Raw genomic sequence first — 27986 nt, 5'->3', positions numbered from 1 at the left:
AGTGAAGGGAGCGGAGCACCGGAGTTATGTGAGAAAACTTTGCTGTTCCAGTTATAAGCCGGGCTGCTGCGTTTTGAACTCGCTGAAGTTTGTTTAAAGAGTTGTCCGGGAGTCCACATAGCAAACTGTTACAGTAATCAATTCTACTTGTAATCATGGCATGTACTAATGTCTTAGAGGTGTCCGTTGTAAGATACTTCCTAATTCTCCTAATGTTATAAAGCTGAGAAAAGGCAGATTTACAAGTGTTATTTATAAAAGGAACTAAAGTCATATTACTGTCAAAAAGAAAATGTCAATTGATTGCCCAGTGTGTTTACTTCCTTCAGAAATTCACTACTTTCACACAGACCTTGCACCCTTGTAAACAGGGTGCATTACGGTCTATGTGAAAATGGTGAATAACGACATCGCATTAACATTTATTTTTTGAAGTGGCCGCAAAGAAATGTGACGGAGTGGTGCACGTGCAGAGGCCCGTGTAGAATTGACCACTCCGGAAAATACCATAACATAACATAATGCTCTTTGTTTGTCACCTCAGAATTTTGCATAAGTGTTGTTTTCAGTTTCTCTTGAGGCCATTTTAACTCCCCAAGAGAAACTAAAAATAATGCTTATGCAAAATTTGGTGGTGACAGTCAAAGAGCATTAATTGGTATGTTAGGGTATTTTCTGGAGTGGTCAATTCTGGTTTTGCTTGTTACACGTCACTCTTGTTTGATGTACTCGCTACGCCGTCGCTATCGCGGTTTCTTCAAAAGCTCTTTCCCTTCCGTGACTGAAGCAATCTTTGGCCAGGCTGAAGTATTCTTCTTCTGCATAATTCAGTCAAAGTAGGTACATTTAACAATTTGGAGAACTGCAAAGAAGTCATTTTAAATGAATCTTCTTCACCTGTTGTTGCTTTTCCAGGGCGAGCGTCCCTACGGAGAGTGAAGACAAAAAAAATTGAAAATGACTCGTAGGATAAGATTTTCTCTTGTAAATTGAAACTGCCAGTTTTAATTACAGAAAAAAAGTTCTTAACCTATGATTTGTTTCAACTTATTCTCTCAATATAAGTAAATTTTTTCTTAAAAGCGAGAGATTTAATTCGAAGCAATCTTGAATTTAGAGTGGATGAAGAAAATTTCGGTGACAATGTTTTCAGAAGAGCTGAGGACGTAGAATAATATCATTGCAGTCGACAACAACAGTGAAGTATCCTTCTTCTTTTTAGACTCCACTTAATGTCTTTAATAGTTTTGGCGTTTAGGCTTTGTCACTTTGGGAGCGCGCAGCGCGTCCTGTTAACAGATCACCGTACAGTTCCAAACTCTAGGAAACATTCCAATACGTATTAGAACCTGTGTTTTTCAAATGACCGGCCTTTCAGAGGGTACGTTTTATATTCGATGGTGTTTTCATAGAAAGGAGCGAGGAGATAAACGCTTTGGCCAGCCCAGACTGGTCAACTCGGTGTTACGTTAATAATCAACGCGATATTTGGTTTTAGCAATTGATTTTTACGTTTGGTCACAAGCGCGCTGTTTCTTTCTTGGCTTGAATGTTGCGTTGGTGACTAGCGCTCTTTGTTTCTTTGCTTTTTTTTGTCTCACGTTTTTTTTTTCGCTTGATTGTTACGTTAGTGACCAGCACGCTGTATGAGTTCAGCTTGATTGTTACGTCGTTGTTTAGCGCGCTATTTGTTTTTTGGGCCCTGATTGTTACCTTTATTAGCAACCAGCGCGCTTTTAGTTTTATGGCTTGATTGTGTCGTTACTGAATAGCTCGCTATTTGTTTTATGGTTCAGGATAGGTTATGTTCACCACGCTATTAATGCGAGTGCTCATGGTTTTTATTGACAAGGGCGCCTTTTGTTTTGCCATTGATTAATGGTACTTTGTACAGGAGCTTTTTGTCTTATGGTTTGTTTGTTTCGTTAGTAACCAGTGCGTATTTTTATTGTTGATTCTTTCGCTTAATATTCACTAGAGCAGGCATTTTTGATTTGTCTTCAGTTGTTACGTTAGTGCATGGCAAGAGCGTCAATGTCAAGTGCACTTTTTGTTTTACCGTTTCAGTAATTTTTACTTCCGTCAGACCAGACTGTGCCCTGGGTACGAGACGATTCTTTTTCGCGCCTTCATAATAAAGACTTCAATGAGACCGGAAACCGCGCATGATCGGGCACCCGGCATAACTACTGTTATGTTAGTGAACCGCGCGCTCTTTGTTTTCTGGTTCGAGCGTTACGTAAAAGCTTACGTTAGGATCCGCAGGTCACTAGCGCGCTCTTTACTTCTGTTTACTCGTGATTCAATTGTGATGTTAGCCCGTGTGGAAGTACTATTGTTGAAGTTTTTGTTTGAACGGTCACCGGCATGTTAGAGTTTCATGTTCTCGTAATAAACTTTGGTTTTCACTACCAAAGGGCTCAACCTGATGCCATTAGCTGAAATATACACCTATAAAGCTCTAAATCCTGGAAAACATATTCTGATAAAGCATGCAAGGACATCCGGATTCCTTTCCGAACCAGGAGATTTTTTGCTTTGGAATCCAAAATTCCTGGCTTTGGATTCCGCTTCCACGTCAGGGAATTCAGAGTCCGGAATTCAGGTTCCACTGACAAGTGATCCAGATTCACGGTGTAGAATCCAGGATCCGAGACTGTCTTGGATTACCTGAAAAAGGGGTTGGGGGGTATTCAAGGGTGTGAGCAAGCCAACTGAATGGACACAAACACGTCCGTAAACGACTAATAATCTACTTCTTTATTTAAAATCCATATCATTTCATATAGTTACAGAAAGACAATACATTACAACTAGCCATACTATTATCATACTTCCTAGGTGTGAGTACTTTCTAAAATACATATTGCCTTCAGCATGAACGTTATATAACACATACATCAAGTACAGTGACACTGTTACGCATCTTAAAATAATGTATATGTTGTGGTTCAATTTTATCCTTGGTTTAAATTTTATTTCCCTTTGTTTGGGGTATGGTAATGTATGATAATGAGTTTAAAACTAAGGAAAATAAAATTTTAAACCAAGGATAAAATTGAAACACAACATATATATCTGTTAAGTACTTTAAAATTTCACCCCTTTTTCATCATTAAGTTTCTTATTGACAGTTATCATACTTAATCAAACTGACAGGTAAATTTATGAGAATTATCATTTGATGCAAATTTTTCTTCCTACATATCTAACCCTCAGACAAAACCAGCTTTAATTTACTGTGTCATAAATTACTGTTATAAGATCATGAACAAAAAAATCACAAGAAAAAGTAGCTACTTCACAGACATGAGAAAGTAGCTACATCGCAACTTAATTGACTAATCAGGTCAATAACCAGAGTTAAATACCATCAACAGACATGATACAAATCACTCTGACTCTGAAGATGACTACTGCACAGGTTGTCGAAACGTCAGTCATTGTCAACAACAGGACTACATTCACCCAAACGATCATACTCGACCTACTTATGAAATGACTCCTGGGTTCAAATCTTTCCCAGTTTTACTGAATCGAATGACATATATTTTTGGCTTTTGGCACTGTACTAACTAGGGAAGCCCAGGAAAACTCTAGAAATTCTTAAATTGAAATTACATTTTGAAGCACAAAAGACTCTGAATAATAATTATCATTAGTTGCCTACACACAATATAATAAATAATACTACTAAACATGTATAATGTCTTTGTTGAAAGATTCTTCTTAGACGAAACAATAGAAAAGGCTAATTAACAAATAACAATAACGATACAGTGGAACTCCGTTAATGCAACCACCATTGGGCAATAAAATCCTGGACGTTACCGTAATAGCGAGGTGGTTGCATTAACGAGCTCTTCAAAAAAACCAAATGACTCAGTGTTTTTTAGGTTTGGGTTGAAAGAATATGCTTGTAATAACAAGGTGGTCGTATAAATGGGGTGGCCTTAAGGCAGGGTTCCACTGTAATAATTTATTGTAACAAATGGTACTCAAAGATGTATGGTAGTTGTCTAAGTCAGCTGGAAATGAAGTGTTTATCTAGTCAATTTCAAGGCTAAATGCTTCATAAACATTTGCTGCAAATTCCCTGGCACAACCAACTTTGAACAGCTCCTGGAAATAACTGTTATCTGAGTCACACAGAATGTGGTTGATCTGCCCATTTACAATAGGAATGACCTTTGCCAATGGAAGATCTAGTGATGGTTCACGTTCCATTCCACCAACAGCACCAAGTTCTGCAAAGAAAAGTAGCAGTATAAACAAAATTAGTGATCTACAGTTAGTCAATCTTTTTTAAGGACAGCAAATACCTTCCACCTACTTCCCAGTGTATGAATTTAGAGCTCATTACAAAGTTTACAAGTACAGGTTTTGGATCCACAATTTAAGACTTTCTCCAGACTTTTTTCAAAACAATAATTTCTTTTTCCAGACTCAACGTTATTATTAAACAGTTGATCAATACAGGCCTTAAAAAACACTGGAAAAAAGCTTTTTTCATGATGCACTGCAAACGTATGGGCATGATTGAAAAAGATTTGACCAAAAGGAAAAAAATTCACTTAATATAAAGCACTTGTTGTAGCTTTGAAAAAAAAAGCAAATCATGACTTTATACCATTTTTTTTTTAGATTTTATCTCTATTATCTTGATTTCTTCCAGGTCTGGAAAATTGCTGTGCAAACTTCAGGACTTTCTCTAGAATTCATTGTACATTATGTACGTCAATTATTACTAAATATTATACAAATGTGTACCATGGCGTAAACTGTATGAGAAGACATTATTATACAAGCCAGTGCTGAAAATAAAGCTTTCTAAACATTGTAAAATAATTCTAGTACAACTAAACAAAATCATGTAAGAGGAAACCAGTGTTTCCAGTTACTGCAGGAAATGCCTAACTTTCTTGAGACTGCACTGTATTAATTAACTGACCTCACTGGACCTTGCAGAGGTTCTTTTCTGTGATTACCCAACTTACCTAGCTCCTCAACCTGAAAGAAAGGAATCATGCTGCTCATAACATGAGAAAACCCAGCATCCAAACACATATTCAACACAGTATCACAATCCTCACTGTCCAAAATATCAAGAGTTTCTCCAACTAAATTCCTGAAGTTATCATCTTCTCCCTCACTAGTGGAATCACATAAACTCTCAATATCTGATGGAAGCATGTACTTCTGGAGAGGCATTCGGTGGTGGCCATTCTTAACTGTGCCATTTGGAGCATCTGGCGATGTTCTTTTGATGGGTATGCTGTGGTTTGAGAACTCTATTGATTGCCTGATATGACCAACAAGTTTTGTTACTTCTGTGTGGCTAAACTTTTCTTTCAGGGAGACCTCACCTAAAATGTCTGAAAATTTAATAGATATCTATTAGAAATCATATTTACATACATCATATTTAAGTACCTTGCAAGAGCATTATAACAGGAGGGCAAAAAGGAAGACACACATGTAAAATTATTCCTAAATTTACTTCAATAATATAGACACCAACGAAACAGAACCTAGCATCCACATTACAGGGGTGTCTGCATTATAGAGCGTTTTCACTCATGTGATCATAATTTACTGGAAAAAAAGAAAGCATTTACATGAGAAAAGAGTTCAAATCCCACAGGGCTGTCTTGGTACAATAATATGGCTGTCGTAACATCATGTAAAAACACTCTATGCAAGGACCAAGATACATGACCAGAAATCCAAGTTAGGGTTCAGATTCCTCAATTCCCAGAAGGCTATGATTATCAAATTCTCTCCTCCCACAGTGGCGTAGCCAGGGGAGGGTTCCAGGGGTTCTGGAACCTCCCTTTGGGCTATGAAACTGGCTGTAATTTCAAGAAAAGAAGAAAAAAAAATCAGAAAGGTATCGCATGCTATATTGAAGGTTACAATATTGTAATTATAATGAAGATCAGCAAGAGGTCTGCAGGACAACATTGCTCAGCTTATGCAAAGCACAGTGCCAGGTTGAAAGCCATGAAGTGCATGATTTTTTTTTTTTGCACTTTCAATCAATACTTGTCTAATAGCACTAGAAGCTATGTCAAGTGAGGGGCTGTTTGCAAATCAATTTGAGGAAATTAACTGGAACTGCATGGACATGAATTGCATCTGGACACTGACATCAATAGCAAGGCAAATAGCCCATTACATGTGGTATTCAATGCTAATTCAAAATCACCCTGGTTACCACATTGTGTGGTTCCAGAAAATATCCATACCTCCACCACGGAAGACACTTTGATTTGCACCCCCCCACCCCCCAGGATTTTCCGTTCCAGGGGGTCTTTGATGACCCCCCCTCCCCCCAGGAATTTCCAGAATTTTAAAATGGGGACTTCGCTTACCACACTTTGGAAATTCAAAGTAGTTTTGGCACTTAAAAACAAAGAAAGTTAATACTAACTCAGTTATGAAAATACGGTAGAATTTTATTACAACAGTGCAGCGTAAACGTTTGTTAAGTTTATTATTCAGCCAAACTTTTAGCTTTTTCGCCATCACGTTTGCAAATTATGTCTGTGTTGTTTTTTTGTAAGCTTATAAATTAAGCTTAAACATTTGGTTTGCAAAGTTTAAACGTCGATTGTTCTACGTTTTTGTGTTTACTGCGACACGAACATTATGAAGAGAATGTAAGTTTCACCCACTTAAACAACTTTGCAAACGGTAGCAAGAAAAACCCAGAAACTTACAAGGTTCCTGTCTGGCTGTTTTTATTTCTACAGATTTTGTCAGTTTCTTCAGGTTGACTATTATTTAAGGGCCGAAAACTTCACCAACACGTACATGCCAATGCGCTAGATTTCGTGAACGTCGTCACGATTGCAGAATTTACTAGCCAGGTAGCCAGGCCTTGTGAAGGTCGAGCAAGAAATGGGAACGAAAGTATTCTCGTCTCATCGCATTTTTCATGAGTTTCCACGCACAGTAACCGCTGATAAAACATGAAACCTATCAAAAATGTGTGTCATGCATGTCAAGGAAGCGAAAAGGGATACTCAGTGAACAGAAATGAAAGCACTTTAATGTCGGTCGGACGAAGACGAGACGAAGACAAGACTCCAGTTATGTCCGCCATTTTCAATCGTTTTCGACTTCCTTCCAAAGACACATCGTTCTTCTGGAGATTGTAGCGCTAGCGAACTCAAAGAAAAACAGAAACATTAAAGCTAATGATGTTAACCTCATGTCAATGGCCAGGAGTACCGACTTTTTTTTCAAAACAACGTACGTAGGCATGTTTTTGTGCTTGAGATCGATCGTACGTTGCTTTCAATGTTTTGTACATGGTCTGTCACCCCTTGGAAAATAGTTTCCCATGAACCCCCCATACCCCTCGGAAATTACTGCCTTTGAACCCCCCCTCCCCCTCGGAATTTCCAATGGTCTTCCGTGGGGGGGGTATGGGTATTTTCTGGAACCACACATTGCCTTTCAGTATTACAGCCACTTATTATCAAGCTGAAAAAGTGAGACATCACTTTCTTCTGGGCATATAACCACTTCAAAGATTTGAAGTGTGTAGCTACAGTATATTTGATTCAGAGGAGACATAGATAAGTATTGCAGGGGCTGGTACAGCATGGGAACCAACACAACGAGAGTGAAGGGATTATCACAAGACCACAGTGTTTGAAAAAGTATGTAATCAGGAGCTCCTGATGTAATGTATTCAAAAACAACTATTGACTGATGCACTTTTAACCATCTCTTCAGGAAGCGTGATTTTTAATCCCTAGCTACATTTGGCACTGACATAAAATATTAGAAATTTTTGGCAAAAATAAAAGAAGCCCCATCTGAGGACATGCAGCCTCACCTAAAACCTCTCACAACAATACCACCTTAGCAACCCTTGTATGCAAAATTACTGGCTACGCCCCTGTCCCAGAAGGCAAAGGTTCCAAATACCTGTGGATCTCCCCCTCCCCCCCCCCCCCCCCACCCCCACCAAGGGGAAGTTAAGCCATGATTTAATCAACACTTTTAGTACACGTGTAAAATTAGATTGTGGCGTAGCGGTGCTTAACCGATCAATTTTGTTTAGTTTTAATCCTTTTCTTGCCTTACCTTCTACAGATCGTCTGATTTTTTCTAAAAGGAAATCAAGCCCATCTCCAAGGAGATATCTCACAAGGGCGAGGTATCTTTTCTGCAAGCCCTCACCAATGTGAACTTGCCTCCCGTTTGAGTTTTCTGCCGTAGGTATCAAACTGTCTAAATATAAATATCCTCCAACAATGTTAAGCTGAACTCTTAAAAACACAAACAGCATACACGAAGAATAGATCGACGAAAGGGTGCGAGTGAAGCTCAAAATCTTGAGCTGTTCCCAAAGTTCGAGCTTGTTTGCAGGTTTTTCGCGAAGCTTCGAAGTTATAGTTTCACAGTTCAGCTTTTCCATCAGTGCATCCCGTAAACTTGGTACTAGTGAGAACAAAGTTACTGTACAAGTTCTAAGATTGCTTTCGAAGTGATGTTGTTTTCTTGCTTGTTCGACGTACTCCATTTCACGCTGTCGTTGCCATTCGGCCAGACGCCATCTTGCGTAGCGACCCAGCAAATAAACTCCGCCAATGACAACTCCAGTCACCAAAAATTTTCTTCTGTGCCGTCGAAAAAAACCTTTGATGCTCTCCCACATGTTACTACTGTCAAACAGAGGAGAAAACGGATAAAACCTGACTTGATCTACAAAAACATTTGACCCACGATTCTAGCTACAACTGATCGAATTTGGAACGCGGATGACGCGTTGTATACGTCATAGCATGAACAATGAAGTGTGACTATTTTCCCTTGAATCGCGGAAGTGACGTACAATGCAATACAAATGAAAAGAAAAGTAGTAAAAATACTACAAAATCCTGGAGCCCTTGAAACAAAATTATAACTTTAAAATTTTATCAGGAAGACAAAAATAAAATACACCAATTAACAAAGGGCAGGATTTGATGTCTTCAATACCAAGATTAGAAGATCTCACAAAAAGAACACCCGCGGCGTCTTCCCAAGTTTTAAGAGGCACGAATTTTATTTTAATACAATTCGTGCCTAAGACCTAACACCTAAGACCTAAGTCACGGAACCGGAAAAAAGTGAAGATTTTTAACATCATGGTAACAATACTAGTATTATTCAACAGGTAGTCCTGTATTCAAACTGTAATGATGACGGTGCACTACTGAGCTGGGGATAAAAGGAATAAAATTGTAATATAAATATTTCAAGTGCTGGTGTCTTTTAACAACAAGTTATAAAACTGATATTTGCCCCGACAGAGGAGTCAACGCGAGGTTAGTTGCAACTTCGACACAGCTGTCATGACCCTCTTTGAACCGGCTCTAACTTTATCCGTTCTTCATTCGAAGCACTCATGGTTCAGGGCTAGCTGGTCATAGTTTTGGTTGTTCATTTATTGTTTTCTCACCCACCCCTGTATGCTGTTCCGGCGGAAGTCAATTCAAATCATTTCAATTTTTCTTGAACGGTTATATTGCCATCTGCTTGGTCATCTGCTAGCTTCAGTGCTTAGTCTTCAGGTCATGTAATATAAGATCAGTGTAAGATCCTTGCCCCAACGTAAGTGCTATCTGGATGTACCCAGCTGGATAAACGTCCGGCTTATAACCTTCCAGATTACAAGCCCCATTTGCTTAGTGGCAAGAAGGCGGGGAGGGCCTGGAGGGGGACGGATGAGGGCTTTAATTATCGGCAGTATTTAAGGGTTGTGGAATCCTCTGCATCCCCACAATTAATTCTATCCAGTTACATTATGACACATAAACAGTTATTGGAACACTTTTCTCCCACTGATGACGAAAATAGCAAGCAAGACCTACATTTCAATTCTTTTGGGTGAGAAAACTCCTAACCAGTGTAGGATCCAGGGGAGGGCCCCCTCCACCTTATTTATAGAGCAAACTGAGGCCCGAAGGGCCGAAAAAAAAAATTGAGACTGCCCACCCCGCCCCACCCCCCCCCCTCCCTTACCTCACGGTCTGGATGATCGGTGCTCCCCTCGACCTTTTCTGAAGGTCTGGATCTGCCGCTGATAACCACAAAATAATTTCTGAATTTAAAAGAAGAGAAAATTTTCCCTGAAATTGTATTTTCTTGGAAAACAGCCAAAAAAGCAGTTTTCACTTCGTAGTTGTTCCGACGGGGATTCTGTTTTTAAAAGAGGAATGTTCCTTGAAGTTTAGGGAAGTTCTAGACTGACGGTTTTTGTTTGTTTCTTTTGCTTTGTTTTGCTTGATTTTCACACTGGCATTATAATCTTCCTCTGAACCGGGCTCAATATCCCGTGTATTGCACTGTACTTTCCTTCATCATATTTTTAAAATGAAGCCAAACCTATAGCTATTACTTATTGTACGAGCCCTTGAAAGCAGCTTAATAGAGGTGATCAGCAAACTCTTGTCCGGGATGGCTAAAAGCTGGCCTCGGCCGATTGATGGAGGGGCAGTATAATGGTCAACTGTATTTAAATGTCAAATCTCCTCTAAAGAGAATGATCTCGATTCTTCAGTTTAGTATGATCTGATCATGACGGCTGAATATCTTTTTCAAGGATAGGACTCTACTTTACTTGGAAAGGTTTAGTTAAATGCATGATATAAAATGCAAAATTTAGTTTAACAATTAGAGGTGATATAGGTAACGAACTATTTTGTTATTCAACAGGGACTCCTATAATCAAGTGTAATGATGACAGCGCACAGGGAAAAAGGAAATAAATCGCATATATAGATATTTCACTCACCCGCAGCTTTCTTTTACTGGTGTGCCACTGTAGTACAGGTCAAAACTAACCCTTTTTGCGAATCTAAAATAGAAAAATGTAACTTATTGGCATTGGTGACAGTTAGATGGCAGACCAAAGAAATTAGATTATGGTGGACTTTCTATTATGAAAGCCTAGCCTGCGCCACAGACGGAGCTAGACTGTACTGGTTAAGCTAACTGAAGGTTTCTAAGCGGAATAGTCAGATTACGTTTACCACACAGGCTACAGAAAGACCGTAAATAAGTATAATAATAATAACTTTACAATAGTGTACTGTGTTCTTTTACAGAGAAATAAATTGCTATTTGAAATACCTGTATTTGTCCTATTCTGGCAAGAGCGGCTCAGATCATCTATAGTGACTTAAACAGATCACGGCGGCCGAGGAATTTAGAGCAAAACTACTTAAAACCTCAAAATGAATGAAATAATGGTTCGTTTTTTTTTAAACTATTCTTTGTTTGCTTCATGATCAGAAAACGTTAAGGATGAAAATGGACCGCGGCAACACCTGCAACTTGGGAATCAATGGAAACCTGGCCCATGCACTTTAATAGCTTTTACAAATTTAACTCTTGTGTTATGGAATGCAGAAATCTGAATTGTTTGATTTATCTTTTCAGAGAGTTCCTTGCATATTATAGGGAAAAACTGCCATACTGAAAATACTTAGCTCGGCCGGTTGGGCATCAGAAAACTCTACCCGCTTTCACAATCCTTCATTACAGTCTCTCCAAGCATCCAATATATTTATGTCCAGTGTCTTTTAAACTCTTAGTAAGTGTCAACATCACGTAGTTTTCTTCCTTCCAATACGCGCCATTGTTATTACCGGGGGAGGGGGTATTTTAGTATATACTAAAACAGTGGATAGTGTTTTTCGCGCGCTCTGATTGGCTACTCAATCAGTGAATATCCTGCACTATTCACTGATTCACCTCCAGTTCCTCGGAGCGAGCGACGGCAAACTCGCGTAAGTTGCAAGCAAAATGCCTTCCCGGTTTGCTACCGTAAACAAACAAAGAAATTTCACAACTAATCAAGCCAGCTGTTTCCGAAATACAGGAAGAAGGTGACAAAGTTTCGGTTGGAAATTTTAACAGGTAAAGCTTTGTCTTTTTGACACGAATTTATCGATAAAACCGGTGAAAAAGTTTTTTGTTTACAAATGCAAATTAAGCTGAAGTCTTGCCTACTTTATTTAGTTGAGTTGTTCATAAATAAGCTAAAAACTAAATTTAATAATCTTTTTTTATAGAATGATTTTAAATACAAAAAGAATTCACAACTCCTTTTAAAGAAATTTCCCCGTAAGAGCTAAACAAATGCCTTCAAAAGTTTTAGTTGTCGGCAAGAAAAAGCGACGGCCGCGGCCGCCCGGTCATTACGCGTCAAAATTGTAATCGTTGGCAACAGTATTTGATCAGTTAAAAATCGTCATTTTTGTGCTCAATTATCTCACTGTTTTAGTATATACTAAAACAATTATTCACCTCAGTGTCGGTGGCTAGTCGTGGATATTTACCTCACTGCTTCGCAGTTCGGTAAATATCCAGGATTAGTATATACTAAAACAGTGGATAGTGTTTTTCGCGCGCTCTGATTGGCTACTCAATCAGTGAATATCCTGCACTATTCACTGATTCACCTCCAGTTCCTCCGAGCGAGCAACGCCAAACTCGCGTAAGTCGCGAGCAAAATGCCTTCCCGGTTTGCTGCCGTAAACAAACAAAGAAATTTCACAACTAATCAAGCAAGCTGTTTCCGAAATACACGAAGAAGGTGACGAAGCTCGGATTGGAAGTTTTAATAGGTAAAGCTTTGCCTTTTGAAACACGAATTTATCGATAAAACCGGTGAAAAAGTTTTTGTTTACAAATGCAAATTAAGTTTAAGTCTTGCTTACTTTATTTAGTTGAGTTGTTCATAAATAAGCTTAAAACTAAATTTAATAATCTTTTTTTATAGAATGATTTTAAATACAAAAAGAATTCACAACTCCTTTTTAAGAAATTTCCCGGCAAGAGCTAAACAAATGCCTTCAAAAGTTTTAATTGTCGGCAAGAAAAAGCGACGGCCGCGGCCGCCCGCTCATTACGCGCCAAAATTGTAATCGTTGGCAACAGTATTTGATCAGTTAAAAATCGTCATTTTTGTGCTCAATTATCTCACTGTTTTAGTATATACTAAAACAATTATTCACCTCAGTGTCGGTGGCTAGTCGTGGATATTTACCTCACTGCTTCGCAGTTCGGTAAATATCCAGGACTAGCCACCTCCACTTCGGTGAATAATTGTTATATATTTAATTGCATTGCAATATCGCCTTGATCACCTGCTGTTGATAGCGCTGTTTTGAGATCCCACAAAAAGGGGCTATGAGTTCATGAGCCTCTCAGTATTGAAACTGTTTTCTCTCTGACCATTATCAGAGTCCCTCTTTGACAAAGTCATAGAAGCACTTTTTAACTCGGTTTTTTTATAATGTAACACTGAGCAGTAAAGCAACAGTGATCTACTTCCTTTCGAAGAAACAATTTCTGACATCCGGAGAAAAAATGACCCAGAAATCTAATTTTCTTGGAAAACAAACAAAAATAACGGTTTCACTTCGAATTGGCCTACGCGGCAAAATTTCACAACAACAACAAATAAAATTGCTCTTTGCCCCGAAAGAGTCAACGCGTGCTTGCAGGTCGATTCTCTACTCAGTATTCCCCCCGGTCGTCGAACCCTCGAACTCCATTCGTTCTTCATTCGAAGCTAAGCACTCTTCTTTCAGGGCTAGCTGGTCATAGTTTCAGTTGTTCACTTTATTGTATCTTCACTCATCCCTGTGAGCTCTTCCGGGGGAAGTCAATTCCGGCAAATCATTTCAATTTTTGCTGAACGGCTATATTGCCATCTGCTTGGTCATCGATCTGCGGTCATGTAATATCCTATTCCCTACGTTAAGTGCTATCTGGATGTGCCAGCTGGATAAATGTCCAGCTAACAACTTTCCGAGGGGGACATCAGTTACGGTATCTAGCCCTGCGGTGTATGGTTTATCATCCTTTTGATTAACGGTATTTGGTAAAAGAAGATCATCCTTCACGGTATTGCGGTACCATCTATTTGCGCTCTCCTGTCTAATACAGGTCAATACAATGTGCAACTACTGACCAACAGTAAGGTAGACAGATTAATAAAAGTTAACATTTTAAGACTTTAGACTTAATGGTAAATGTTTAAGGATTCTTTAAGAAATCTATGACGAAATTGGAAGGGCATCCAATGACCGGGCTTTTCGATCGTTCTACCGATCAAGGTCTTCTCACGTTTTCTGACAATGTCTGAGGTTGATTTCTGGTACATACATGGTTGAGGTAACCAAACACGCGAGATGGATAAATTAAGCTTTAAGTAAACGTGACTGATCATAAATGCGGTCAGTCGGTATTTCGTCGATTTTTGACACGGTATTTCGGTATTTGCCAATTTGTTTTAAACGGTATTGCGGTATTGCATGGGTATCCCCCCCCCAATGTTCCCCTCCCTTCCAGATTACAAGCTCCATTTGCCGGGGGGGGGGGGGACGGATCGGGGCTTTAATTAAATTAATTTAATTCTAAATCCCCCCAAGTTACATTATGACGGATAAAGTTATTGGAACACTTTCGTCCAACTGATGACGAAAATAGCAAGACCAACATTTTGAAAGCCTACAGTTTGGATGACAAAACCCCAAACCAAGCATTTTGGACTATCAAACAAACATCTCCGCATTCCAAACAAAAAAAGATTCCCGGAAGCTTTAGTCTCTTGGAAAACCGCCAAATAAAGCAGTTTTTTCTTTGTAGCCGGTTTCCTTGAAGGTAAGGGAAGTTCTAGAAACGGGTTCTGTTTGTTTCATTTGCTTTGTTTTGCTTGATTTCCGCACTGTTGCCAATTCCTCTGAACCGGGATCAATATCCCGCGTACGATTTGCTGCTGTACCTTCGCTTAGCTTTTGCTTTCCACGACTCTTGATGATTTTTTCTCTATCGGTCCGACAAAGTTTCACTGCCGGCGGGGGTGAACCTTTTTTGTCCTGTTGATTTTGAAACTTTGACAAGAAATGTTTAGTTACTCGTATACCTCAATGCAACAGATTTATAAAACTCTTAATTGGTTTATTGTTATTGTTATTTTTGTTTTTATAACAAAGTTGAAACATCTGAAGACTTCCTTTTGCGGGTATTATCTGGCGTGTCCTTCCTTGACTAACTTTTGTTCTTGGAGATTGTTTTTCATTTCTTGTTTCACTTGGAAGGTTGTAACTGCATGATATAAAATACGAAATTTAGTTCAAAAATTCTTTTCTAGTCTCAAGAAAGATCCCACCGATTATTTCATCAAGAGTGCACTTCAACCTCCATTAAGCGGCTACATTCGGGGTACCCGGCGGCAAGTGGCCGCAAAATCATCAGTAGAGGTTCTTCATAATCTTTAGCAGAAATATCATTTTATTTTTAAACAAAAATGCAACGGGGAGCGGCATTACTGTTCCACAATCGGTTGTAACCTTCTGTCTTGGACTGTGTTAAAGGTGGCCTCGGACCGCTTGATGAAGCTGCAGTATAACTGGTCAACTGAATTTTAAGATCAAATCTCTTTTAGAGAGAATGATCTTGATCTGTCAGTTTACTTTATGATCTGACCGCTGAATTTTTTTTTCTTCAAGCGCAGGACTATACGCAGCGACTCACTAAAAACCGTTTGAAAAATACTGAAAATAAACAAACGTTTATCATCCAAACTGAAAGCAGGTACAAATGAAGACGTAAGGTTTGCTGAGTCATACAGTAAATTTTAGTTACCTAGCAGTTTCCCTTCCAAGCAAAAATAGATACTATTCCTATATGCTTTTAATCGTCACTTTGTTTATTCATGATCTCTGAAGATCTATAGCACGCACAAACTTAAGTTTCTGCGGGGCGCAATATTATTCATGCTTTAACACTATAGGTGTAAGAGACTCATTTGATTAATTGATATATGCAATCTTTTTAGTTAGATATAAACTGCTCCCTCTGTTGTTTTAAAGGTTATAAAGATTATGCTTTTTTTGCACACCGCCGAGTCATTCGATAAAAAAAAAAAACAATCATCGCCCTATCGTTTTCGCAGAAAAGGAAATCCCCACTTATATGCGAGACTCTCAATTGTTTCCTGCATTTTCCAAAAGATTTTCTTTTAATTTTATTCCCGTATAACCTAATTTTATAACGCTACCATTTTATCTGAATACAGCCGAAAAATTAATATAAGATCAGATATGTCAGTCGAGAGTTCGGGTGGAAACAACCTTCAAAAGAAGCGCCAATATTCTATCATTTATTTCAAGTGGTACAATAAGTTTCTGCACGACCGGCGTACCGGTGAAGTCAGTTAAAAAACAAAGCCGAACGAGTTTGAACTTGCCCTTGGCAATGCTTGCGCGTTTCAGCTGTCTGGGGAAAACTAGCTCTTGTACTAGTTTTCACCTGTCCCGTTTTATGAATAAATTTTCTTCTTGGAACAGGTATAAAAGGCCCTTCCAAATCTGAGGTGTGTTTATTATTAGCTGACCATTCGTTTGCTTTCTTCAAAACAGCTAGGTTCACGTTAGCGCACGCACACGAACGTCGTATCCAGCACAATTGGTGAGTATTCTTGCCAGAGGTTTTTTTTCGCCAGTACTGGCTGAATGTCCTGAGCACTTTCAATTCAGCTTAGATTTTGACCGGGGAAACATCTCTGACCACTTTTTGGACAGTTACAATTGCACAGTTCTCTCATCCATTCCCCATGCAATTTTAAACTCTTACTGAATACAGCACTTTACGAAATTTTCAGCGCATTTACATCATAGTAGACTGAGGAATCGGTGAAAAGCTGGACATAGACAATTATATAACATTCAGTCACCAATTTTTTGATGTGATCAACATAGATTCATATCGAGTCTGACTGTATCGTCGCACAATATTATTAGTGCAACGTTTCAGTAATTTTTCCGCATATTTTCATCACATTGAATCACAATAGGGAGCTTTAGCAACGACGCCGGCGACGGCAACCAGGACGTCAAAAAAGCAATAGGTTTGTTACGCAAAACAACAACTTTGCACGTGTATCACGCTATTTTGTACATTTCTTCACCCTCTTGCACGACTACGACGTGAAAATGCCTAGTTGCAAGTTTTATGGAGGACGTAAACAAGCGACGACGAATCTCTTTTTCTCTCTGTAAACTTGAGTGCGGTCCTCAAGAAATCAACTCCATGGAAATTCGCCTACACTTGCCATTTTCAGCAAATTGGAATAAACGCGACAAAGATTGAAAACTTACGTTTTCGATGCCCGTTGCCGTCGTCGATACTAAAGCCCCCTAATTTCTCGGCTAACGGAGCAGTAATATATATAAACACTTCGCGTGAAGGCTGTGATATTCTTGCGGTTTAGCACAGTTTTCTCTAATCACTAATTATTTCTTTATGCAAACTACATGTTCAATAAGGTCTTGTTTTAGTCGATTTAGTTTCTCGGATACTGAAGCACATTGTTTTTAGCATTATAAGCCACCCGTGCTGTTTGAATAACAATAACAGATACCAAAGTTACAATTTAATCACAAGCTTTACACTTGAAACTAAAATTTACCAGTCTTTTTTTTTGGTTTAAAACTTATAAACCTCCAAGGGCCCATAAAAAGCAAAAAATAAATTCTATGGAAAAAAAAATTCCTGTCCCAGTTTAGTCAGTGGAGTTTTCATTCTGGGTCTAGAAAATTCGCCAATGAATAATTGCTGGGGGGAATGTCCCTTGTAAGTTTACCGAACACGTGTTTTCCGTGCAATTCGCCCAAGTAATTTCACTTGAAATGCAAACCCAGAATGTAATCTTATTTCTTTTGAATCTTTGAGCCAAAAACATTTTTAGTATTCGTAGCTTGTAATATTATTAATGATAATTTTGTGGAAAAAGAGATCCTTTGCCGATATGGTTAAAAACGCCGTATTTCGCGCGCGGTAAACTACAAAAGCACTAGTCACGTCCAAAAATAGTCAAAGAGGAAAATATTAACATAATATTGAATCTGAAAAAGAAGCGCTTGCTTGTTAGCAGCTGATTAAAATAAAAAAACTTTCTGTTTTTTTCCTAGCTGCGACAACATTTTTGCTTGGTTAAAACCCCGCTAAAAAGAAGAAAGGAAGAAATATTACTTGTCTGGGCACGTACTGTAGTTTCTATTCGACTCCAAACAGATGGATATGCCGCCTTTTGTGATATGTTTTTCGGTCTAATCAATAACAAAACAAGAATTCAATAACTATAATCCCCCCAAAATAATGTCCATTTACGAAAATGATATCGGTGAAAAGGACTTACTTTAATAAGTTGTGTTTTTCAGTCTCTTCAATTTCGCGCGGCAAAACATTATTTTTAGGCCGGAACAATAGCAGTCCGGGGAAAACTTTAAAACTGGCGCGTCACTCGATTACATCATCCACTCAAGAAGCAAATCTAGCCAATCAAAATAGCTGTATTATTCCCTGTCCAATGAAATAGATTGTTTTATCGCAGAAGAATTGATCGATACGATCAGTCTCAACCACCATCGCTCTGATCAAATATATTTCGCCAAAATTTGGGAATCAGAGAAGAGGAGAATACATTTCTCTGGTGCCAACGACGGGGAAATAAGGATTTCAAGGGGACAAAACGCTAGTTCACTTGTTGTGGTGAGTAGAAAATTTACACCGTTAAAAATATCGAAGAGGGTAATTTCACTAGAAATATATTTAACTCACTAAATTCTTGCTGGCCGCTTTGAACCTGATTTCCAAACATGTCTCGCAGTGTTGAGGCAAGATGAGAAAGTTTTGTTTTTCAAATTCCTTTGGAATGAATTAGGAATCCCGGATAAAATTTTCTTAATGAAAAGAAACTTTGTTGTGGTTAGCCGTAAACGGCACGCGACCTCCAAATTGAAAACGTCAACGAAGGCCTTTGGAATTCGCTTGAAGAGCTGGTACAGTTTTTTGTATTTTATTGCAATTCAAACTCGATTAAGTTAACACATAGCAAAGATTTCCACCTGAGAGTTCATTCTTCGATTGAAAATCAACATCTCTAAGTTTTTATTCACTGGAATGAAGCATCTTCTTTGCTTCTGTTATTCTTGTCCTGTTGCGCAAATCTTTGATGCGTCAAGTCTGTCTAGGGGTCCCAGACCCCCTGAAATGTTGGCATCCTGGCCAAAATTTGTCGATCAGTATACGACTATCTGTTCAAACTTTCTTGTAAATCTAAGTGTCAAGTTGATAAATATTGTTGGCCCTCCAGTCGGCGAGACAGCGTCAATAAAGGTCTCTTAAGACTTCAACTGTATTATCTAGAGTATAAATAATCAGTTTGTTTGTTTTGTAAGAAAAATTTTTAAATGGCAAATCAAAATATTTCAAAATGGCAAATCAAAATCTTGTTATGGCTATGAATTTGAAGGGCAGTATTACTGAAAAATACATAAACCAACCACAACATGAAGGTAAATTGGAATAGTTTTCGTCTCAATATCATAGCAAAACAGTAGTTAAAGAACATTGGTTGTGGAATCTCTAACAATGTGTGGGCAGGTGCCAGCAGACTTGTTCATGACATGAGTGAGTGGGTTGCTATTTTAGGAAACCTAACGACTCTTTTAATAGATCAGCTACATGTAATTATAGAAATGACTCAATTCCAATCCATTATGGGACCCTTTGATGTGATCATTTGTTGGTGCAAAGACCTCTTTGAATAAAATGATTCATTAGTTCTAGCCAAGCAAAGCCTAAAATTAAACTATTTGATCTTTGCAGAAGAGAGTGGGAATTTGCAGTGTATGCTTTTCAGCTCATCTTAGCACGTTTTCAATTTTAGGCATGTAAGAGTGCTTGTAAGAGGTTTCACATCGTTTAGTTAAGGAAATCTAGTGCTTTTAGACTTGCACTGGTTTGTACTGTACCAGCTCATACAAAACTTCCCTTAAGTTTAACTCAAGTATTTTCATACATCCAAAGTAATAATTGTTTTAGACTAATATCATTGGCACTGTTGTTATTGTGGCTTGGTGAAGATCAAAGTCTATTTTTGCTTTATGATTCACTGTCTAGAATTAAGTGATTATTCTGTAATGGATTTTTGATAACAAGAGAAAAGGTGGCAAAAAAATAGCTGACTTTTGTGGCAATAATTTCTAAGAATAGTCTAAATATGTAGTTTTCCTTACTCAGTGATAAATATTCAGGTCACTTCACTTTCAAATTGTATTATTAATTCTCCTGTGGTTAATTTCCCCCCATTAATCCAGTGAGTAATGCTTTTCAGCACAGTCACTTAGCCTAGTTTGGTGGTTTGACTACTTATTAATATTATTTTAGTCTACATTCTTTTAGTTAACTCCTCTGGAAAAATACTGAAATGAAAGGTTAAGTTGTTGGTCGCTGCTGTTCTTCAACATTTTCTCCTTCATCCTCTGTAAGGTGGACATGTGTATATCCCAATGAATGGTTAACTGTTTTACTAATAAAGACCCAAAGAAATTTGTTTTATGACATAACAAACATAAAGCCGGCACTCTGATAGGTCTTGAAATTACCTGTTTACTCTTTGCCCATGGGTTAATGATGATGACAGCTAGGGTGTGCTCAAAATCATACGCGCCACTTTTGATTCTACACGACTACATTTTTTTACCTCAGGGTTTGCACTGAAAGATTTTTCTCTTAATACTGAAAGAAAGTTTACAAAGACCATTAGCAATAACATACAGTTGAGAAGGAGAACTAGTTATTCCGCAAAAATTTTTTTGGAAAGAAAAGAATTTGAGAAGAATGATGTGCACACATGCACCATAGTGCAAGCAGATTGCCACAACTCACATCATTCCCCAGCTATCTGTGAGCAAAACTAAAAGTTGTTCTCTTTTGATTATACAAATGCTAAATGGCTGAGCGCGTACTATTGAGTTATACTTGCACTTGGGTGGATTGCTAAACACTTAAGAAGCTAGAGTCGCACTTGGCTATCACCTTGAACGACTCTTACACTTCTTTTGTGCTCAGCAACCTCCTGCGTTCAACTGTAACTCAATAGTACATGCTGAGCTGTTTACCATTTGTTAATTTTGCCATGTGGGTTTGATACAATGTACCACCTAAGTTTTATCACAGATCAGTGAATTAATTGTTCTATGCACCTCTCTTCCAGAGTGGATCCATTTAAAATGGCTCCTGGTAGTAGTTCTAGAAGAGCTGATGATGAGGATGGGAGTAGAGAAGAAAGGCCAACACTTCAAAGAGCCAGCAGTGTTGATGAAGTATCAGGCCAGGCACCGGCGATTGTCAGTACCTTTCTGAGTGAGTGCTTCCGTGCTGATGGCTTACCTGTTCCACAAGAACTCAGCGAGAATCAGAAGAAAATTAGCAAAGATGTGGCACATGTCATACGTGATATTGGCGACCGCTTGTCCAATGATGCATCCCTTAATGATCTGATATCTCAGGTGCAAGTTTCAAAAGACACTGCCCTTGATACCTTTCTTCAGGTCGCAGCACAGATATTTAGTGATGGCAGAGTGAACTGGGGTAGAATAGTGACACTGTTCTACTTTGGCTATAAATTAGCTTTACAGGTGATTAATGAAATCCCGCTTATCAAAATGATCATTGAATGGGTCGTAGAGTTTATTAAAGACAGACTTGCAAAGTGGATCTTTGAGCAAGGAGGATGGGTAAGGATCTTCTTTCTTTACATTCTATACCATGAACTGCCGCTTTAAAGCCCTGGGCTGATACATTTTCGTAAGGGGTTTTATTAATTAGCTACGAGGGCTTATAAAATTTATAAGCCCTCGTAGCTAAGCGTATCCTAGGGGTCTTATAGCCAGAATATAAAAAGCACTTCGAATCAAGCTACAATCACAGACAAAATTAGTTGGGAAGGTTGTACAACTTAACAGTAGTCCATTTTAATCCTGAAAAAACAGAGTTTTCTCTTTTGCTAAATGTCCCCCGTCCCCCCTATTCAATGTTGGGATATAACAGAACAATTGCGCGCACAAACATTAACGTTTTGATCAACATTGGGCCAGGGGTGGGGGGAGGAAGAAAAAGAAGAGGTAAAAAAGGCAACCTTCCCAACACTTTTGACGATGATTGTAAGAGAATAGGAAATCAACTTTAAACGCTTATAAAACTTGTCGCATTTAACATTTGGTTGAGATATCTCGCCCTGGAACTGTACTGATAATGCACTTTCCAAACTATATAAAAAATATAATAAAGGTTATATTTGGGTAAAATCATAAATACATGTAGGAGAATTTTGCATCTGACGCGCGTGACATTTCATAGCGTGACCACAAAATCCACTGGGTGAAATCGCTTTCTTCTAAGAACGCCAGAAGAAAACATTTAAGGTCTTTAATTTTCCTCATGAAGCAAGAGGACGTTTCCTTCGCGTGGACTATGTAGAAGGAATGGCCACAGGTTGTCTGTTTCACCAGATTTAGCGAAAAGTCATGAGAGTATTTTTAAGTAAAAAAATACTATACGATTGCAGTCGTTGTCATGTATACATGCATCTTTTTCATCAGCGGTATTATTCCTGGTTAACTTTTGCTGTTTCCTATCAGCCAAATGTTTTGAAAGATGTTACAAATAGAAATGGCATAAAGGCTGCCACAATAAAGTTGTTTTTTTTCATTCCGGCGGTGTTAAACTATCCTAGAAAAACATGATGTTTGTAGTTGCGAGGGAGGAGTGAGATAAGTGCTGAATTAAAATATAATCTTCTAGACTTTATTTTCGTAAGGCCTGAAGGTAATACGGAACCTCTATAAAAGAGTTTATTCAGCCATGTTCAGAGTTCATATAGAAATTGCTGTGCTACCGTCGCCTGTCAATCATTCAGATAATTTGAGAACAGTAAACAACATGGGTTTCCACATTCCTCCACCACATTACTCCATAAGAAAATGCGAAATATATGCTCAATGAACCAACTTTCAAACAAGAAAAGGGCAAAAACATGTAAACCATGTAAGAATATGGACAGGTTTTGTCGCATTTATCTACGGGGATAAATTTAACTACTGTTTCCCAACATTACTCCATTTAAACAGTGCCCTATAAAGGTCAATTAGCAAAGTTAGTTTAATTTTAACGCTACCCATGGAGTAATGTCGTATTTTACTTAGAATTAAGCTAAAATGTCTATTAAAATTCGTTTGGTTAAGTCCTTGCAAAGCCCCGAACAAGTCAATTAGGCTATTTTGTCGTTAGCGCTACTATAAAGGAATTATTTTCGGCTACGAAAATGGAGTAATGTGGTGTGTGATGACTTTGCGTGTGTTATCCTTTTTAATTAGGTTAACGAAGACAATAGACGCCTTAATCTAAATCAAGAGCGTACTTTGTTCTCGTTTTCTGAAACCAGTTTCGAAAAGCGGTGCCACAAGGGCTTAACTAGAGTTATTCAGCCAGAGAAAGTAGCCTCTAGAATTCAGCAAATTTCCACTCAGCCTCATAGTTTGCTCGCGTGGCAAATGGACATGTGCTGAATGTTGTAAAGAATGGGGAGCTGCTAAGGAATATGTCAGCTGCAATGTAGCGATCCGAATGAGTTTTTGGGGAACTGGTGAATGCACTATATCTTGCTTTAACATTTAAAACATATCAGCCTATGCTATAGTCAATAGCTTTCACCAAAAATAATCTTGCATTTGTATTTTGGCTCTTCCTGTGCCCCGGAAAGAGCAATAGTTGTACTTACCGGGTTGCAAAACATGCCGAATATAAACAGGCGTCTGCGCCAAAAATTGTCTTAAGAAGGTACGGCAAATATCTTTTTTCAACAGAGTACTGTTGACGAGTGTTTTTTGAAGACGTTTCTACTGACAAAAAGTCGTCGATTTTTGACCTTTTACTGCCACACCCAGAATTTTCGGACAATCACAGACAAAATTAGTTGGGAAGGTTGTACAACTTAACAGTAGTCCATTTTAATCCTGAAAAAACAGAGTTTTCTCTTTTGCTAAATGTCCCCCGTCCCCCCTATTCAATGTTGGGATATAACAGAACAATTGCGCGCACAAACATTAACGTTTTGATCAACATTGGGCCAGGGGTGGGGGGAGGAAGAAAAAGAAGAGGTAAAAAAGGCAACCTTCCCAACACTTTTGACGATGATTGTAGTTGTGCTGATCAAAATAGATTTTGCTTTTACTGGTTTTCAATGTAGATTAATTTAGGTTTCTGGGAAACTGTCCACCTACCCCTCCCCCAAGCTAACATTAACACTTACTTCTTGCTTAGGGCAAAATAATAGCTTAGGGGAGGGGTAGGTGGGCAGTTTCCCAGAAACCAATAAAACTGATCCTAAAACTTCATAATAAATCAAATTCATTTTAATACATTTGGACTAGAATAAGAAGGGGGCTTATATCTGGGGGGCTGATAATTGGATGTGTTTATTTTTGTTTACAGGTAGATTGGCCTATAACTAGGGGGAGCTTAGTAGCAGTATGTTATTGGGGGGGGGAGCGATGGGGCTCCCAAGGGGGTTTAGATCTGGCTTTTCATCTCTATGTTGGAATGCCAACAAAATTGCTAAAAATATCTTTGGTATCACAATGGGGTAATCACCATGCAAGGACCTTTAATAATTGACAACATTTCTAATAAAAAGGTATTGATTAGGGTTGTATGCAAGGAAATAATAATACAGTGGAAGCTCTCCTAACAGACAGTCTCGTAAGTGGAAAGCTCTACTTAGGGCCACCTCCACAAAACGCCGTTTTTCTCAACTCCCATACAAACTCTGTCTTTATACATTTGTGTAAGCCGCCAGCCTCAGTTACGGACACCTTTTTTGCTTCCCGAGGGTGTCGGCTTACGAGAGCTTCCACTTTAGCTGCTAATGTGCAACAGTGGCCTGTAATGATCTTCAGAGTATGTTATGCAAATTGCCTGGCAAATGTGACACTTGGGGGAGGGGGGAGGATGGCGCGCTTAAGCAGATACCTTACTTTCAACTTAAAGTTTGACAAACTACATTTAACCTTTCTCAAGCTTGTTCAATATCTTTTTGTGCAATTATTTACTAACCATTATTTTATTTCTTTGTAGGAGTCTGTTGTTGAATACTTCCAGCAGCTACGAAAGAAGCATGACCTTCAAGTCTATTTTGTTTTCGGGTGTATTTGTGCTCTTGGTGTTATGCTTCTTTGGCGCAGACAATAACTATCGGAAGTTGCCATCATTAGTACCCTGCTGGTAGTTTGTAATATAATGCTGGAATATCTGCAAGTCTTTAAAAGGCAATGCAGGCTTACTGAAGCGGTGAATCAACAGACAATAATGTGAAAGGCAAATGGACATAGTTGGATGGAAAAAAGCCCAGCACTTTCATAGACAATGATGAATAAAGCTTGTACACGTGAGATTGCTAAGTGCTTAACTAAACTTGTTTTATTCTTGTTTCCTGCTTGTTTGATAATATTAAAAGCTATACATAACAGGATAAAGAGCTGCCCAGAATTTTCTTTCTGTTTTTTTTTTTTCTATTCTGTTAGTAGGGGGAGGGGGATATAGAGGATATTATATGACTGTGCCGAGATACAGAATTTTTCGCTGCAAGTTTTGAAAAGTTTTTTACTAGTTTGCTTCACTCTCACTCATGAATAAATATTTTTTTCAACATGAGAAGAGAAATTTTGTCGCTCCAAGGGGCCATTTGTTATGTTCTATTTATGATACAAACAATCACTTAAATATTTTTTTGTTGTGAAATTGTGATCTTTTTACATGTGAAGATGACGTGTTATTTTCATGTATGAAAATGTTGTTTTCACTTGCATTTTACTGAAACACCAATTTCACCAAACCATTTTACTGAAATATTTTTTTGCAGTGAATTTAAGGCATGATCTTTCTATGTGTGAAGATAACATGTTATTTTCATGTATGAAGATGTCGTTTTGTCTTGTAAGCTCAGATCATCTGGTATTTTATTGGTGTTTATACAACCCTCCAAGTTAAATCTTTTGCTCAGTCGCCATTTGGCAACCAACTCTTAAATTGATTTAGGGAGTCTTTTTTACAAATCAAGTCGCCAGCCCCAAAATTTTAGGTGCCATGGCAACCAAAATGGTCACAACTTGGAGAGTTGTTTATAATTATGGTAAGTGCAAAAGACATGTAACATGGAGACATGGTTAAAATGGTTGAACATTATATTCATTCTCTCCAGCTCTGCTTTTCCTTGGTATGATAAATAATTTTGTTTTTGATACATTTAAACTTCCAAACTTCTCATCAGTGACCACTTAATATCCAATATACTATCTTTTTCCAAGTGAAGCAAATTTTAAGGAGAAGATTCAGTTCTGTACTTGAGTGACAGAAATTTCCCCGAACAGAGGAAATGTGTAAGGCAACACAAGGCATGGGTGCTAATTCGTGACTTACTTTAAAACCACTGTAACACTAAAGACATGAAGTGTCTTGCATACAAACAAATTCATATGAAAAGAATATTAAAGCCACATGAAAATAGTTTGCCAATTTATTTTTCAGTAACTCCATTTTATTGAAAAGTTTGGCACTAACAATTTCTCATGTATACAAGCATTCTTATGACAACACCTCAATCCCTTTCGGCTGAAAGTTCCTTAGGGTGCAGTTGACTGTAAATTTCAATCTACCTCTGTAAAGATAGGTATCAGAGAACCCTCCCCACCCTGCAGAACCTCCCCTACCTTCCCCACACTTCAGAACCTCCCCTTCCCTCCCCTGCAGAACCTTCCCTGAGCAAACATAAACAGTGCTTGGGTTCCTACAAGGTCATTGGAATCACTTTCTACCTACCCAGTGCTTTTGTGTGTGTGGTGTGTACTTTCACACCCTAAATTATAATTTATTTTAAATGTTATGGCCATTTCCATCCAGTGAAAAAATTAAAAAATGTGAAAAAATGTTACTATCTTTCATGAGAGTAAAACTAATACTATTATTATTGTTGATTAAATTTGCTTTACTAAAATGTGACGTGATTGAATACCTTTGGGCTAGTTTTAAGGAAACGATTATTTTCAGCTTTGTCCAAAATTTCATATATTTTATGAGTTTATTATTTTTTGAGCTTGTAAATAATCATCACTATTAATTCAATAAACAACTTAAATGCAGTGGTTGGCTCGTGAAAAGTTGTCTGCAATCATTTGTTGACCCCCTATACTGACACTTACCAGACAAAGATAAGTGTCAGTCTTCATTAAGGAGGTGTCCGAATTGTAGAGGTAGAGATGATGTGAAGTTTGTTACAGTGGAAGCCCTCCTAATGGACATTCTTGTAAGTGGACACCTCTACTTACTGCCGCCTTCACAGAACCCTGTATTTCTCAACTCCCATACAAACTCTGCATTTTTACATTGTCGTAAGCAGCCAGCTCCAGTCAATGGACACCTTTTCCGCATCCCGAGGGTGTCTGCTCATGAGAGCGTCCACTGTATCTTTGGGACTATGAGGGGTGTCCATTAATAGTATGTGGGTGCCCCTAAGGTGAGGATTGACTAATCAATTTAGGTTTCTGGGAAACCACCTGCCCAACTCCTCTACCCTCGGGAAACATTAACACTTACTTCTCACCTAAGGCAAAATGTTAGCTTAGGGGTGGGGCAGGTGACCAGTTTCCCAGATTCTTAAATTGTTCCCCCTGTACCTTTTTAAACCCTTCAAGCCCCTATATCCACATACAAATTTTCCAGACAGATCTCTACAAATCAAATTGTAATCAAGCAAAAACCACCGACAAAACTTTAAATTCCTCTGATCCATGCCATTCTACCGGAATAATCATACATAGGGGACACTTAAACCTGCTCACTAAACAGTATTACAATTATATAATGGTAATTTTCAGAAAGGCCTACTTCTAACAAAATTGTCCCAGTAAAAATTCCACAGTGAGAATAAACTTCTACTAAACTAGAGGCCAATTGATACAGTCATCGTCTGATCTACCATTGAAAATTGGATGATGAAGACGATGTGGTTGGTTATAAAAAGTCAAGATGACATTCATTTGGCCAGCTACCTCTCTTCCTTGGGTACTCTC

At 38.3% G+C, this 27986-nt stretch overlaps 3 protein-coding genes across 6 annotated transcripts in view; 1 reads left to right on the top strand and 2 right to left on the bottom strand.

Moving 5' to 3' along the window:
* Positions 1–27986, bottom strand: part of LOC140940293 (potassium voltage-gated channel protein Shal-like) — a 399369-nt gene that overhangs the window by 61337 nt on the left and 310046 nt on the right. The gene's annotated exons all lie outside the window — the stretch shown is intronic.
* Positions 2736–8767, bottom strand: LOC140941355 (peroxisomal biogenesis factor 3-like). The gene is made up of 3 exons (XM_073390340.1): positions 8101–8767; positions 4998–5375; positions 2736–4247 (listed from the first exon to the last, which is right to left on the bottom strand). The coding sequence occupies exons 1-3, from the start codon at positions 8672–8674 to the stop codon at positions 4048–4050; spliced, it is 1152 nt and encodes a 383-aa protein (XP_073246441.1). The 5' UTR covers positions 8675–8767; the 3' UTR covers positions 2736–4047.
* LOC140940297 (apoptosis regulator BAX-like) overlaps positions 16349–27986 on the top strand; it is a 276596-nt gene continuing 264958 nt past the window's right edge. The window contains exons 1-3 of one of the 3 annotated variants that reach the window (XM_073389224.1): positions 16349–16485; positions 21077–21599; positions 24997–27074. In XM_073389224.1, coding sequence (XP_073245325.1) covers positions 21093–21599; positions 24997–25110 — 621 coding nt within the window. In that variant the 5' untranslated portion in view covers positions 16349–16485; positions 21077–21092 and the 3' untranslated portion in view covers positions 25111–27074. Of the gene's footprint in view, positions 16486–18414; positions 18568–21076; positions 21600–24996; positions 27075–27986 lie in introns of those variants that run through there. The other 2 variants (XR_012166337.1, XM_073389223.1) reach the window with 2 other exon arrangements.

Source organism: Porites lutea, chromosome 6 (genome assembly GCF_958299795.1).
Source record: "Porites lutea chromosome 6, jaPorLute2.1, whole genome shotgun sequence".
Lineage (NCBI taxonomy): Eukaryota > Metazoa > Cnidaria > Anthozoa > Scleractinia > Poritidae > Porites > Porites lutea.
The sequence above is the reverse complement of the archived record's forward strand: the minus strand, read 5'-3'. Positions and strand labels throughout refer to the sequence as shown.

What these genes read in the sequence shown, in the direction of transcription:
- LOC140941355 (XM_073390340.1), bottom strand. Translation starts at nt 8,674, where the DNA reads ATGTGGGAGAGCATCAAAGGTTTTTTTCGACGGCACAGAAGAAAATTT. An exon ending in AATCAGACGATCTGTAGAAG is followed by an intron (nt 5,376 to 8,100) that starts GTAAGGCAAGAA and finishes TTAAATTTTCAG; the next exon opens with ACATTTTAGGTGAGGTCTCC. An exon ending in CTTTCAGGTTGAGGAGCTAG is followed by an intron (nt 4,248 to 4,997) that starts GTAAGTTGGGTA and finishes TTTTCTTTGCAG; the next exon opens with AACTTGGTGCTGTTGGTGGA.